At 47.5% G+C, this 14177-nt stretch overlaps 1 protein-coding gene across 5 annotated transcripts in view; it reads right to left on the bottom strand.

Annotated features, from left to right (window-relative positions):
• znf385c (zinc finger protein 385C) overlaps window positions 1–14177 on the bottom strand; it is a 520410-nt gene that overhangs the window by 229828 nt on the left and 276405 nt on the right. The window contains exon 1 of one of the 5 annotated variants that reach the window (XM_072487340.1): window positions 8014–8126. The exons of 2 other annotated variants lie outside the window; for them this stretch is intronic. In XM_072487340.1, coding sequence (XP_072343441.1) covers window positions 8014–8023 — 10 coding nt within the window. In that variant the 5' untranslated portion in view covers window positions 8024–8126. Of the gene's footprint in view, window positions 1–7458; window positions 7655–7682; window positions 7857–8013; window positions 8127–14177 lie in introns of those variants that run through there. 2 more of the 5 variants (XM_072487337.1, XM_072487341.1) reach the window with 2 other exon arrangements.

Here is a 14177-nt window from a genome sequence, read left to right as displayed (position 1 = left end):
CAAAGGCTCTTGGGAATGTGCAGTTAAGGCCACAATCAGATCAGCCATAATCTTATTGAATGGTGGAGCAGGCTCGAGGGGCCGAATGGTCCACTCCTGCTCTTAATTCATATGTGCATAGGTGTTCAGCTTTAAGAGCTTGCCCACTGTCCTTCATTAGACAGCAAACACGTCTCCAGGCCAATCAAGAGGGTGCGACCGTGAATATCACAAAGGGTGACAGCCATCTCCAGGGGCTGGAAACGGACTCAAAGAGTCTTGATTCCTCTTACCCGCCCCCAAAGGTGAAAAAAATCCAGTACCTCATAAGCCTTTACATTTACGTTACTCTTTCCTATGATGTCATGGAACCTAAGGGGCGGGGATTGAACATTTCAAATCAATTTTAATTTCCCAGTAAAATCCATCTGTCCTGGGGAAAATATGTGCTTCAGCCAAACAGCTGCCAAAATTGAATGCAACAACGCTCACTATATCGAACTGACACCAGAATACATTATTCTAATCACGCTTTCTATATCTTACTTCACTCTATAGTCCTATTAACATTGAGTGAATTTGGATTGATTCAGTGCCTAATGAACTCGGTTCACAGTACAGAAAAAGTAGATGTAAAATTTAACAATCAGTTGTGACAAATAGTCAATATATGGTAAATTTATTGAAATTTTGATATAGTTTTGTTTTTAATCACACTCTTCATAGAATTTATAGTGCAGGAGGCCATTCGGCCCATCTAGTCTGCACCGGCCCTTAGAAAGAGCACCGCACTTAAGCCCACACCTCCACCCTATCCCACAACCCAGTAACCACACCCGACCTTTTGGACGCCAAGGGACAATTTAGCATTGTCAATCCACATAACCTGCAGTTCTTTGGACTGTGGGAGGAAACCGGAGCACCCGGAGGAATCCCACGCAGATACGGGGTGAACGTGCAAACTCCACACAGTCACCCGAGGCTGGAATTGATCCCGGGACCCTGGAGCTGTGAGGCAGCAGTGCTAGCCACTGTGCCACCTTGCTGTCTCTTCTGTTTGATTTTTTTTTGTGCATGTGCATTTTAGCCTCTTTTACTCATTTTGCATCATTGCTTTCATAAAGATTTATCCAGAAGGATAATATTGTAGGTGCAATGGTTTCTGCTGTGATACTATATGTTTTGAACTGTATAAAGCATTTACTAGGTTAGGGGAATGTATATGGTCTGATACATTAAATCCTGCAACCACCATTGAGTTACCACTGGTGAAATGAGTCTAATGATAATACCACTTAGTCCTAACTAACATAATACCCTGGTGAAAAAAAAACCACCAACAATAATCAAGTGTCATGAGTCTAGCTTGGCATAATCTTTGACTATTGAACACAGCCAGGCCGGTATGAAGTATATTGTGCATGCGGCCGTTATATATAATCGCTAGGCTACTGGACATTGAGAGAACACTATGATGCAGATATATAACTCTCAGGACCTTGACGCCTCGGTGTCACATAATATCACAGAATCGTAATTGTAAACACCTAACACTGCTGATATATTTCACAAAAAAGACATTGGCGGCACGGCAGACAACAATCTCAAAAGATTACTTTAATAATCTTTATTAGTATCACAAGAAAATTGCCTAGTCGCCACACTATGGTACCTGTTCGGGTACACTGAGGGAGAATTCAGAATGTCCAAATCACCTCACAAACACTTCTTTCGGGACTAGTGGGAGGAAACCAGAGCACCCGGAGGAAACCCACGCAGACACGGGAGAACGTGCAGACTCTGCACAGGCATTGACCCAAACCGGGAATCGAACACGGGTCCCTGGTGCTGTGAAGCAAAAGTGCTAACCACTGTGTTACTGTGCAGCCCTTTGTGTGTTAACCCTCACAAGCCAAGAGGAGGAAATTGTTCTTGGATTTTGTGCAGGAGGAAGAAAACTATATACGTCCGGCAATGGGGAAAACTATATACTTCCAGCAATGGATTTCTACCAAAGATATGTTCCACCCCACTGTTTGCTCCTGTAAAATTGCATCATGCCATCGCACAGGCTTGTGAAGAATGACACACACTTACACTAAACATAGCGAGTGCATGTTGAAGGTCTCGCCTATTTGTACAGACTGAAGTGCACACATTATTTCCACAGGGAGGGAAGAAGCTATTTCTCTCCATCAGTTATTGCACAAAACATTCTCAACCCCGTGATAGGAAACCAAAATTAAGAAATTCAACCTTATTCTGCACCGGACTCCATAATAAAGGGAGAGGGAAAGAAAAGTTGCAACTGCTGAAAACCCTGAATTAATGGGTTACTCATTTTTCTAGACTCACATTGTGCAAGATTAATTGTATTTTAGAGCCTAACAATTTTGAGTACATCGTGTGATAATCTGCTTGCTCAGCAGATTTCAAATATTCGAACTGCCTCACAGGAAGAGCCAATTAATCTTCATGAATCAATTGAGAGGAAAAAAAGTTTAAATCTGTTTTTTCAACCTTCCTGTAAATACTAAAGCCACGTGCATGGTAGCACTGTGGTTAGCACTGTTGCTTCACAGTGCCAGGGTCCCAGGTTCGATTCCCGGCTTGGGTCACTGGCTGTGCGGAGTCTACACGTTCTCCCAGTGTCTGCCGGGGTGTCCTCCGGGAACTGCTGATTCCTCCCACAAGTCCCAAAAGGCATGCAGGTAATTCTGACATTCTGAATTCTCCCTTTGTGTACAGGTGCCGGAGTGTGGCGACTGGGGGATTTCCACAGTAACTTCATTGCAGTGTTAATGTAAACCGACATGTGACAATAATAAAGTTCATTATTATTATTATTTTATCCCTACCATGCTGCAGTGAATTTTTAAAACATTTCTGTCACAGCCACAAAATACATAAAGGGGCTTCCTCCCTCCGCATCTATCCCTCCCCTGAATGGCTGCAGAACCAGCCTCCCCGAACAGGCGCCGGAATGTGGCGACTAGGGGCTTTTCACAGTAACTTCATTTAAAGCCTGCTTGTGACAATAAGCGATTTTCATTCAGAAGAACTACATTGTACATTAATTACAGAAATGCAAATGTAAGGTAAACATTCATTAATTGCCGGGTATCTTTCCATGTTCCTCTTCTGCCACTACATTCTCTGCTGCAAGTTCTTCTGTTTGTCCTTGATGTGGGTTTTTTAAAGAACAAAATCAGGAGAACTTAGCGAGCAGTTCTGCCCCGGTAGCAAGAACAGGTATTAACATGTCTTCCTTAAATGAAGCTCCCAGAATTTTAGTATGAAAGGCGAAGGGTTCCATCTCTCCAATCTCTAAGTTAGACGTTTCTGTCTTATTCCGTAAGGAGCGGTGGGATTTTACACTCCCATCCACCCCTCTGTGGTGTGTTTTCCAACAGCGAAGGCGGCTTGTCATTGGCCACCGGTGGGATCATCCGGTCCTGCCGACGTCTACGGCATTTTGCATGACTCATCCAGACCGGAAGAGCGTGCCGGTAAGACGGGACGGAAAATCTTGCTTGAGGAAATTTGAATGTGAACATCTAGACTCAATCTCTTCCTTCAGGCTTCTTCCACAGCTTTACTTTCTGTTCCCAAGATTTGGCAGCAAACAAAGGAGGAAAAAGAACATGGAACACGAGAGGTTATTTGGCCCATAAAGCTCTCTGCTTGGGCACATTATTTGGCCGTTTACAATCAGCCCCATTGTGGATTCTGTCTATTTAATCCCCTGAACAAAAGGGCCATATGAATACTGGCTGTACTCCTAAGGCTAACCACGAAAACACCAATGCATTCATTCATACTTACTTACATGTCCAATACTCTCCTCTGGGCTTCTACTCATAGACAGAGGAGACATGTGGGTCCATGTGCAGTTCTGACGAGAGATGGGCTTGGAGCCATTACCACACAAACTGATTGGACATTTTGAACTCGGGTGGAATTTCTGAGGTCAACTCATTGCAATACTTTGAAAGCACTGTCAATACCGGCCTCCAATTAGGCATTTGTTTATTGAGACTGGTGTGTTTGGGGGGGGGGGGGAAGATTTGGAAAATCCAACCTTGTTTTGGATTTTTAAAGACCTGTATTATCACCTTGAAGAGTTATCTTTTGGTGGTTGAACTGCACAAAGCTTTGCTGTTTAATTTGTAGTGACAAATAAATGCCAACTTCCAGAGAAACAATAGCAAGAGCCCTCGGAACTACAAATGCTTCAGGAGTAGCACTAATGAGCAAGCTCACCAGAGAACAGTGGCATTCTTTGTCACCCCAGGCTGCAGGCTCAAACACAAGCAGCACAGAGTGCGTCCGAAGAGAAAACAATACAGGCAGTGCTGAACTTGCCCTCACACTACATTGATTATGTGTGACAATTGTGCACTAATAATTTATACTATAAACATTCTTTCAACCAGAATTACCGGGTTGGGGGGATGGGCTCCTGTTTTCAGAGGGCAGCAATGGCGGTGAGGCAGAAAATCCCACAGGACAGTCTTTACGTTGGAATTTCACGGATCTATTGTCCATGCACCTTTGGCAATGACATAACAGGAATCCCGACTTTGAAAGTAGGGGGGGCTGGATTGTCCGGTTGCCGACGCCGAAAACGCTTTTGCCGACCGGCCGAAGAATCTGGTCTCCATACTAAATTGGGGGCGGCGCCGCTTTCACGATGCTCCGCCCCCTCCAAAGCAGCGTACGCCGCGCGACGAATCAACAGCCTCCAGACGTTGCCTGAGGCTTGTCCCCCGTTGCTCCGCCCCCAACCTGCCGGGTTCCCGGTAGAGTGGGACACTTGTGGCCTCACCCGTCGGGACCTTGGCCTGGCGGCCACCCACTTTGGGGGTGTGGTCTGGGGCGCACGAGCTGGCTGAAGGGGGGGGCTATTATGCGGGCCGGGTCCATGAGCAGTTGGTGCCATGTAGCACGGCGTGGTCGTTGCAGGCTGCCACTGTGCACCTGCGCGGCCACGGACCCGGCAATTCTCCGGGCATATCGGCAGCTCAAGCAGGGTGTGCTACGCTGCCGTCCTGCTAGCCCCCAGCAAAACGGGGAATCGGTGGCCGTTTTGTGCCATTTTCTCTGGAGTAAAATGCTACTGTTCCCATGCCGGCGTGGGGACATAGCCACAGAATCGGAGAATCTAGTCCAAGATCTCCATTTGAATATATTTAAATATCATTATCAGGCCTTTACAACTAATAGTCCCCCCCATGTGACCCACGCCACCCCCCCCCCCCCCCCCCCCCCCCGCATTGGATTGTCCATTCAGGTCAGCATCAGGAAACGCCAATGTGAATCATGACAGGCCCCCACAATATGCACCTTGCGATCAGAACCCGCTGGAGTCTCACAGGTGAGTACAGCCACCAGGGGGTAGAGGATCATGCCCAGGCAGTACCCTGGTACTGCACTGGCACTTCTCCCTGGGTCAGTCCTAGGCACTATCCTCTTGCATTGCCCTGGGCACTGCCCCATGGCACGGCTGCTTGGGGTCGATGGTGACCACCTGGTTTTTCCCTCCTGCTGTGCCACTCAGCAAACAAATAAGTAAATTCCGCCAACGTTTCTGTTCTGTGATATTTCTGAAATGTTTTGCTGGATTTTATGTGATCACTGGTGTGTCTGACTGTGGGGGTGGTTGTGAAATGCAGTGCATGGCCAGCCCGTCACCTTCCAGCCCACCCCTGATCAGTCTCCCATTTTACATGTGACAGGACAAGGGCAGTCTCCCTGCCCTTAGACCTACTGAAGTCCCAGAGTGCCCACTTAATTGCCCCTTCAGTGCCCGTGGCAGGTGAGTGCCCATGTCAAACGAACAGTGCCACCTGGAAATCCTGGCAGTAACACTGCCAGGATGGCAGTGCCAAGGTGCCCAGGTGGCATCAGCATGGCCAGGGTACCACCCTGCCCAGAGGCTGACCACCCGGGGGCCTCTGATCGTCTGGTAGGCCCCCGCCCCCAAGTGCCATTCCGCCTGGTCCATGTTTGTGGAGATTAGCACTAAACGATATTGGCTCGAGGTGTCGAGGTCTTCGAGGCGTGGGGATGCAATCCCAGGCGCTGGGTAGATCCGGCATAGTCGTATTCAAGTGAGGTTAACTACTGACTTGAATATGCAAATTTGGGCCCGACCATTGTGGACGGGATCCGGATTGTGATGTCTGGCGAGATCCCTTTAGAGTCAGGCGCTGGGCGGCCGGTAGGTCGCGTCCATAGTTTTGCAATTAGCACAGGTAAAGTTGCCATCTCTTACCACAGCAACAGATCCACATGTAGAGTTCCATTGACTGCAATATTGGCAGGACATTTGAAGTATCTGGTAGCCTACACAAGTCAAAAGATAGTAACTTCGATAATGCAGCATGTAGGCTTCCCAACTCTCTGGGATTGCCCTGCAGTCTGCAGGAACTAAAAACGTATCCTCTGGGTAATGCTACAACAAAGCCAGGGTATAGAGCACGCGTATTTAAAAAGTATGTGCGCTTATATAGATCTTGGAGATGAGATCAAAACGTTGTTTAACTGACAATATTGAGGACCAAATTGGGCTGGTTTTGAGAGGCCAGGAGGAAGGACAAAGGGCCCTCTCATGGAGCCCCAAAAGGTTCCCCTTACCCAACCCCCCCCCCCTCTACCCCACCCCCACTCCCCACACTTGCCTAACACTAGCTCATCCAGTTGAAGATGCCGGGTGATCTGCTTGACGAACTTGCCATGGGCGAGAAAAAAGCCAGTTTGTTTTACAATTGGTGTGGGAAGGTGGTCCACGGTGAGGAAGGTTTCGACAAGTGACATGAGGGGCGGGGAAACTTGTGCCCAATCACTGTTGGCAGCTCGGCAGGCTGGTACAGTGACAGCAGGAAACAGGGGCTCATTCCAGTACTGGGGCGACTCCCCCCCCCCCCCCATCCCTTCTCCGAGCCCCCAAATTACCCCCAACCTTGGGGCAGCCTTCCTGACATGAAAAAGGAAAGACAAAAGGAATATTTTCAATCAGTCGCCAATGGTGATTACATTTTAAAAAGCATGTAGGCACACTCAGGTAATTCTACCTTATTGAATAAAAGGCATTATATAGCTGCAGCTACATGACTTGAGATTATTATCTCATGCCTGACATCGCGGTTGGATGTTAATCAAAGGCTGTTTCATGGTGAAAATCAGCCCGGAGCACTCAACATCACATAGATCTCACTTTTTAACAATTAAAATACCAAGTTTTTTCCTTCTGTTCATATATATCTGAAGAAAAGTATTTTTCCTCCAACATGTGGTTTAATGACAACTAATATAATGTTGCAGTGCTTCATTCTGTAAAGTTGAAAGGTAGCGTGGTCAAAACAACAACGGACATGAGTCCTAAAGCAAAAGAAATAACGCGCGGTTCACCTTTAATTACATGTGGCTGACATTGTAGCACAGTTGATGAGATACCGCTGACTAGCTATCGCTCACCTTAACACCAGCACACTACACATCTAAGGTCAGACTGTCCACTCGCAGACAACAGCCTCCTTTTAATTCAGATCTCTTTGCTCTTGGAACAAAGACAATTGAGGAAAACCTTGGGCGTTAATGTGTCAAAACAGCAACACTTTGGGAGGCAGGCGACTCTCTGCTTTAAGCGATTATCAAACATATTATGCCTTCTGAGCCAGGTCAACAAGGAGACATCCTACCAGCCAGCTCGTCGGAGGGTTGCAGTACACATGGGAGATTCCTCGCAAGTGAGGTTGCCTGTTTCAGCTCCAACCAAATATTTTTTTTGTGTGGGTGACAACAAGCCCTTGAGATCGCCAGCGCAGCATAATGAGCTCTGCGGAAATTCATTCAAAAGGTATGATGGCCACACTTGATCGTAGTGAGCTTGTATGGGGGGGGGGGGGGGGGGGGAGAGACTTTTCAGTCGTGTCGCTGTCTGGATAATCACAAGCCGGGCAATGCCAGAAAGCAAGCAAAAACATTGCACTATCCACTCTGCTTAAAGTTCCCATTGCTTTTCCCACTTACCCAGCAGCATTTTTGCATCCACTGAAGTTGTTGGAATCCCGCTGTGCCTTCAAATCTTGGGAAATCAGCCAAAAACAAAGACCTCCTTGAAAAGAATAGCTCTCCCCCCCCCCCCCCCCGGTCAACTTAAATTCCAAACGCTGTTACAGTTACACCTTGAAACTCAGCCGTCCCCGGTGAATCTTTGTGCCTGCAGGGTTAGCAGAATGTCTCTCTGCACAGCTACTGGTCTCGTCTAGCCCAATCGCAAAGGGGGGTGAGGATTAACAGCCAGGGCCTTTCTCCCCAGCAAAGGGTCCCGCAGACACTACAGGAGAATGAGAGAGGAGGGACTGAAGTTCACATATCTCTCTCTCTCCGCAGCTCTAAGGCACACACTCTCTCTCTCTCTCTCTCTGGGAGCTGTTCAGTGTATCGAAACTGTGGAGCTGCCAAAGCACAGAAGAAGCACCGCTGCATCACTCGCATCCTGAGAAACCCTCTCCTTTCCCCTGGCGGCATTAACATGCAAGGCAGCACCTTCGGAACACCGGGGGGAACTTAAATTGAGTTATTCATCTTCCCTGTCTCGGACAGTGCCCTCCCCGTTTCTCTCCAGCAGGGCGGAGGGTGAAAGATGAGAGCTGGTCAATTTATTTTCTCTCTTCCCAACATTCCTCCGAAATGAAAGAGCCCCTCTGTGGGATGAACACCGTTGCATACTTGCCAGCTTACCAATATATGTCAGGTCTGCCTGACTCGAGCTGTTTTCAGTGCTGTGGTGTTAACAGACATTCAGTGTCTCTTTGAGACGCCCTCGGTGCAGCATGGCATCCTGACTTGCGAACCCACCTTCAAGCTCTCCCTTTTGGAATTATTATTTTTAACACCAAACTTCAGTGGATTCGTTGTTTCCACTGCCTTTTCCTCCTCTCTCATGTTCGTTTTTCCTACGCCAGTGACAATTTTTAACGATTGGGGAAACAACAACAAAAAAAGAAACAACAGCAAGAGATGTAAGACACAGGGCTGCATTGTCTTGAAGGTATTAAAATGAGATAATCGCCCTCTTTATGCTTTATGGTTTGGCATTTCATTGAACCATCGGTGCAAGGGAGGGTCCAGCATCTCAAAGGATCCAGTAGCTATCTGGTATTCCTTAATTAAAGAAAGACTTGCATTTACATTGCGCCTTTCGCAACCACAAGTGGTCTCATAGTGCTTTACAGCGAATGAAGTATTTTTGAAATGGGGTCACTGTAGGGGCTTTTCTCAGTAACTGCATACCTGTGACAATAAAAAGATTATATTATTATTGTTAAGAACAATGTAGCACAGGAACAGGCCCTTTGACCCTCCAAGCCTGTCATCTTTAATGTTTATCTTTATTGTCACAAGTAAGCTTTCATTAACACTGCAATGAAGTTACTGTGAAAAGCTCCTAGTCGCCACATTCCAGCGCCTGTTCGGGTACACAGAGGGAGAATTAAGAATGACCAATTCACCTAACAGCATGTCTTTCGGGACTTGTGGGAGGAAACTGGAGCACCTCCGGAGGAAACCCACGTAGACACGGGGAGAACATGCAGACTCCAGACTGACAGTGACCCAAGCCCGGAATAGAACCTAGGACCCTGACGGTGTGCAGCAAAAGTGCTAACCACTGTGCTAGTGTGACGCCCACATGATACCACCCTTGGCCAAAATCCTCAGCACTTCCTAGTGCCTAATGTAGGAAACATGTCAACCAATTTGCGCACAGCAAACTCCCACACACAGCAATAAGGCAATAACCAGATAATGTGCTGTTGTTCTGTTGATTGAGGGATACACCCCTCCTCAGCCTTTCCTCTCTACCTTCTGCATCTTTCGCCAGACGCTTCTCTCCTCCACTGATTTGCTGCCTTGGTTAATTGCCTTCCCACTATCTCACCTTGTTTTACCTGAAAAGTGCCTTCGTTTCTGTGTCTGTAAATTTGGCTGCTCCTCTATGCTGTGGCTTCACGTTGGGAAAGGAGCTCAGTTCTTTGATATCCCACACCAAGCTAGAAAATGGGGCACAGTGGGCAGGACACACCACAGGTACAGAATCTTAAACTTAAAACCACAAAGAAAACAGATAGTAGGAATGGTGTTTCCCTGCTTAACGATCAACACATAAAACATGCAAAATACAATTATCTCTGCGAGACTTCCTTTTTCAGAATCACTAAGTATCATGTCATGGGATTTGCTGTTCATCGCACTGGCATTGGTATGTTGTCCATTTTGGATTGCACCATTATGACCACAACTTTACATTGCTTGGGTGGGTAGGTGCCTGACCCGGAAGTGTGTGAAATAGCAGAAGAAGGCGTCAGGAGTGCTTGCCGGCTTAATCGTGCACGTGGCGTTGAAATCGGGCCCGTCGACAATTAAGTGGGCAATCAGGCCAATTAAGGAGTCAATTAAAAGCGATTTAATGTGGCAGGCAAAATTTTTACATTCGGGTCTGGGTGTCCCTAGAAAGGGAGCATGTGGTGTCCACGGGCACCATCGGGGCCTCCTGTACCCAGTGGGCACCGCAGGGTTAGGATGCTTTACTGACCCCTTTAACTGCACTCTTATTTGATGTTTTTTAACTTTCCGTTGATCTTTGTTATGTTCGGGCAGTGCCCCTAATAGGAGCGGCCCCTTTTTTGCTTTGTCCCTAAGTTTGTTTCCTTTCTTCTATTTTGTTGGTGGATTTCAAAAGAGTGGCCGGCAACGTTTACGGTTGGTGGATGGGCCGACTGGCCAGGCGACCTTCACGCTTCAGCTACAGCCTCGATCCAAGGGTAGGCTGAAATGTCAGGGCCGAACTAAAATTTAAAAAGGTGTTTGAGGGGCTGGTTTAGCACACTGGGCTAAATCGCTGGCTTTTAAAGCAGACCCAGGCAGGCCAGCAGCACGGTTCAGTTCCCGTACCAGCCTCCCCGAACAGGCGCTGGAATGTGGCAACTAGGGGCTTTTCACAGTAACTTCATTGAAGCCTACTTGTGACAATAAGCGATTTTCATTTTTCACGGTGGTGCAGTGGTTAGCACAAGCTGCCTCACGGCGCTGAGGTCCCAGGTTCGATCTCGGCTCAGGGTCACTGTCCGTGTGGAGTTTGCACATTCTCCCGTGTCTGCGTGGGTTTCGTCCCCACAACCCAAAAATGTGCAGAGTAGGTGGATTGGCCACGCTAAATTGCCCCTTAATTGGAAAAAAAAAATTGAATAATCTAAATTTAAAAAAAAAGGTGTTTTGGGGATTGGGTTTTTCTGATTTCTGCTGTCAGGTGTTTGAACGTGCTGCCTCCACACAGTTTGCTGCATCTTTTCACCATATTTAATCTGTCGAGGTCTGCAATTCCCTGAGACAGCTCTGCAGCAGCTGTCCGCCTTGAGGGAGCCCATTAGAAGCGCCATCCTACACCCTCCATTTTGTTAGCACCTGCCATCTTCCCGCCCCCTTGGCAGCACAGAGTCTCTCTGAGCCCGCGTTTCATGCTGGTTGCCTGTTAATTGGTCAGCCGATGTGGAATCGCATTCCGAGGCCAATTGCGGCCGGAAGTACATTCTGGGCCTGCTGGTCGCACACGGCCGACGAACACAAAATTCAGACCATGGAGTAACTTGTAACCCAGCTGAAAATCTTCACTCTGACGCAATATACGGTTGGTTACAATGGAAGTTTTGTCATGTAAAACTCTCCTGTCATTATTTACCTTCTATTCTCTACCTCACCAGGTATGTAAAAACGTTTGAAATGCTTCTGGTGCACCTGAGGATTAGCATTTTGGCCCAAATGCAAATTTCTAACACATTTGAAAGGTATGGAAAAGAAAGACAATTATTTCTTGCTGCTTCTGACTTTGAACAAGCAGCTGTTAACAATAATTTGTCTCTAATTGACCTACATTTACTCCTGAGGACTTAACCTTTAATAACCTCAGGGTGGGCCATTTTGTAACAATTAAGACAGCATAGTCTTAAAGATGTCAGCTACATTACACTTAGTTCCATCTTTAGGTTCAGGGTAATACAGATGCGTTATATGGTGCTATTGGCCTGTAACTTCATCGGAGTGGTAATCGCTGGTGGATTGCCATTCCAAAGCTCCTGTATTACCCAAGCGTCCTCGCTCAGGCTTGGCGAGCCAGGAGCAGCGAAGCAGCTCCGGGGCTCCCGCAGCGAGCTGTAAAAGGAGCGCAGCGAAGGAGGACACGCACCCTTTTTATGGCATTAGCGGCCTTAAAGTAGGTGAGTTTAACGGGACCATCATTGAAAGGGAAAAGGTGAGTTTCAAAGGCAAGTGAATGATGCAGATGGTTTATTTTTCCGCTTCTAACTCTTTCACAGTAACTACAAGGGTAGGACATGCAGTACCATCTGAAGCTAGCGATTTAAATCGCTTTGTCCGATGGTTCCCTGCCCACCCCAATTGTCCAGGGAAGGTTAGCCCATCTGGAAAATTGCGGGAGAAACCCTTACGTGGGAACTTCCCAGAGGGATTCCCCAGCGCATCATTTGGGGGGGGGGGGGGGGGAGAGACTCCCATGTTGTGAAGTCACGAAGTGAAGTTATAAAATACTGTATCAGCCAACTTTCTGTGAACAGCACCTAGACCCAAGTGCCATTCCTAATGTTTACTACAGTCCTGTTGACTGACATGAAGCAAAAACATTCAACATTGTATTGATACTAAATGCAAGCCCCTCAGACACGGTATTTGCAATGCTAATTAACCACCAATTTATGATGCATATCTTGTGTATGCAGAGTCTTAAAATTAAAGCTTGGCTATTCAGGAGCGAAAAAAGGTCACGCAATCTGGAACAGTCTCCCCAAAATGCTGCTGACACTGGGTCAATTAACATTTTTAAGACTGAGATTGATTATTTTTTGTCAGGCAAGGGTATCGAGGGTATCAAAGGCAGGTGACTGGGGCGGCGCAGTGGTAGCACTGCAGTCTCACTGCGCTGAGGTCCCAGGTTCGATCCCGGCCCTGGGTCACTGTCCGCGTGGAGTTTGCACATTCTCCCCGTGTTCGCGTGGGTTTAGCCCCCACAACCCAAAGATGTGCAGGGTAGGTGGATTGGCCACGCTAAACTGCCCTTTAATTGGAAAAAATGAATTGGGTACTCTAAATTTTAAAAAAAAAAGTCAGGTGACTGGAGCTCAGGAACAGATCAGCCATAATCTAACTGAGTGGCAATGCAATCTCGAGGGGAAACTCTTGTTTCTATGAGCTGAGTTTTACAGCTCCACTGTGCCAGGGTGGGGGTGGAAAATGTGGCAAACCGTTCAAAGGTCCATTCACTTTGGCGGGACTGGAAAACCCCCACCCCCTGGTGGGAGGGGCTATACAATTCTGTTCTTTGTTTAGCATCCAAAGATCTAGACCGAAAGGTGAATTATATGTGGGAAGCTGCAGGTATTTCTACCCTTAACCAATTTCATGAGTGTTGTTTCACTAAATAACAACAAGCCGGTCTTTGTTTGGTCACATAGGATTGGCAACCTTTGTAGCAGATAGCATCATCCGCAGTCAACTTTGGACATCCATGACTCCTGAAGGGGCTTCTGATGCTGCTGACCGACACTGTACTTGTGGCTAGTTGCTGGTGCAGCCATGTAAAATGGCTGCGTTCCGATTAATCTGGCCAAAACCCAGTTTAAAATGGCTAAACCGAAAGACTGCTGGGACAAGCAGCCAAGAAGACACAAGCAGGCAGCTGCAGACAGGTTTGCAGCTTCAGCTCTGGGAACGTAGCCCAGATCGATACTCAGGGCTATCAACAGCCCATCAACACAGGTATCCGCAGTTTCATTCAGGACTGTTTATACCTAATCTACTCAGACATCCACAGTTAAATCGGCTATCCCCGGGAACAATTGCAACATATTAGCAATTGAATACCGGGCCAGACCTGTCGGCGCCTGCAGTGGCCGAAACAAAGACAGGTGAACGACCACCCCCCAATCAAGGAATCGCCTCACCATTGGACACATCGGCCCCAGAGACTGGGGACAGAATCCAATCACTTGGGACTCAGGGTCAAGGGCCGCCCTGGGAGGCGGGAAGCCCCTGGGCAGCGATCGCTATCCGGTAGAGACACCTAGCCACCGACCTGTAGCAGCCTTTTGAATCCCACGGGCCAGATTCGATTGGACAAGTCA

The sequence above is a fragment of the Scyliorhinus torazame genome, chromosome 21, assembly GCF_047496885.1.
Source record: "Scyliorhinus torazame isolate Kashiwa2021f chromosome 21, sScyTor2.1, whole genome shotgun sequence".
Lineage (NCBI taxonomy): Eukaryota > Metazoa > Chordata > Chondrichthyes > Carcharhiniformes > Scyliorhinidae > Scyliorhinus > Scyliorhinus torazame.
This window is presented reverse-complemented; position numbering and strand designations above follow the sequence as displayed.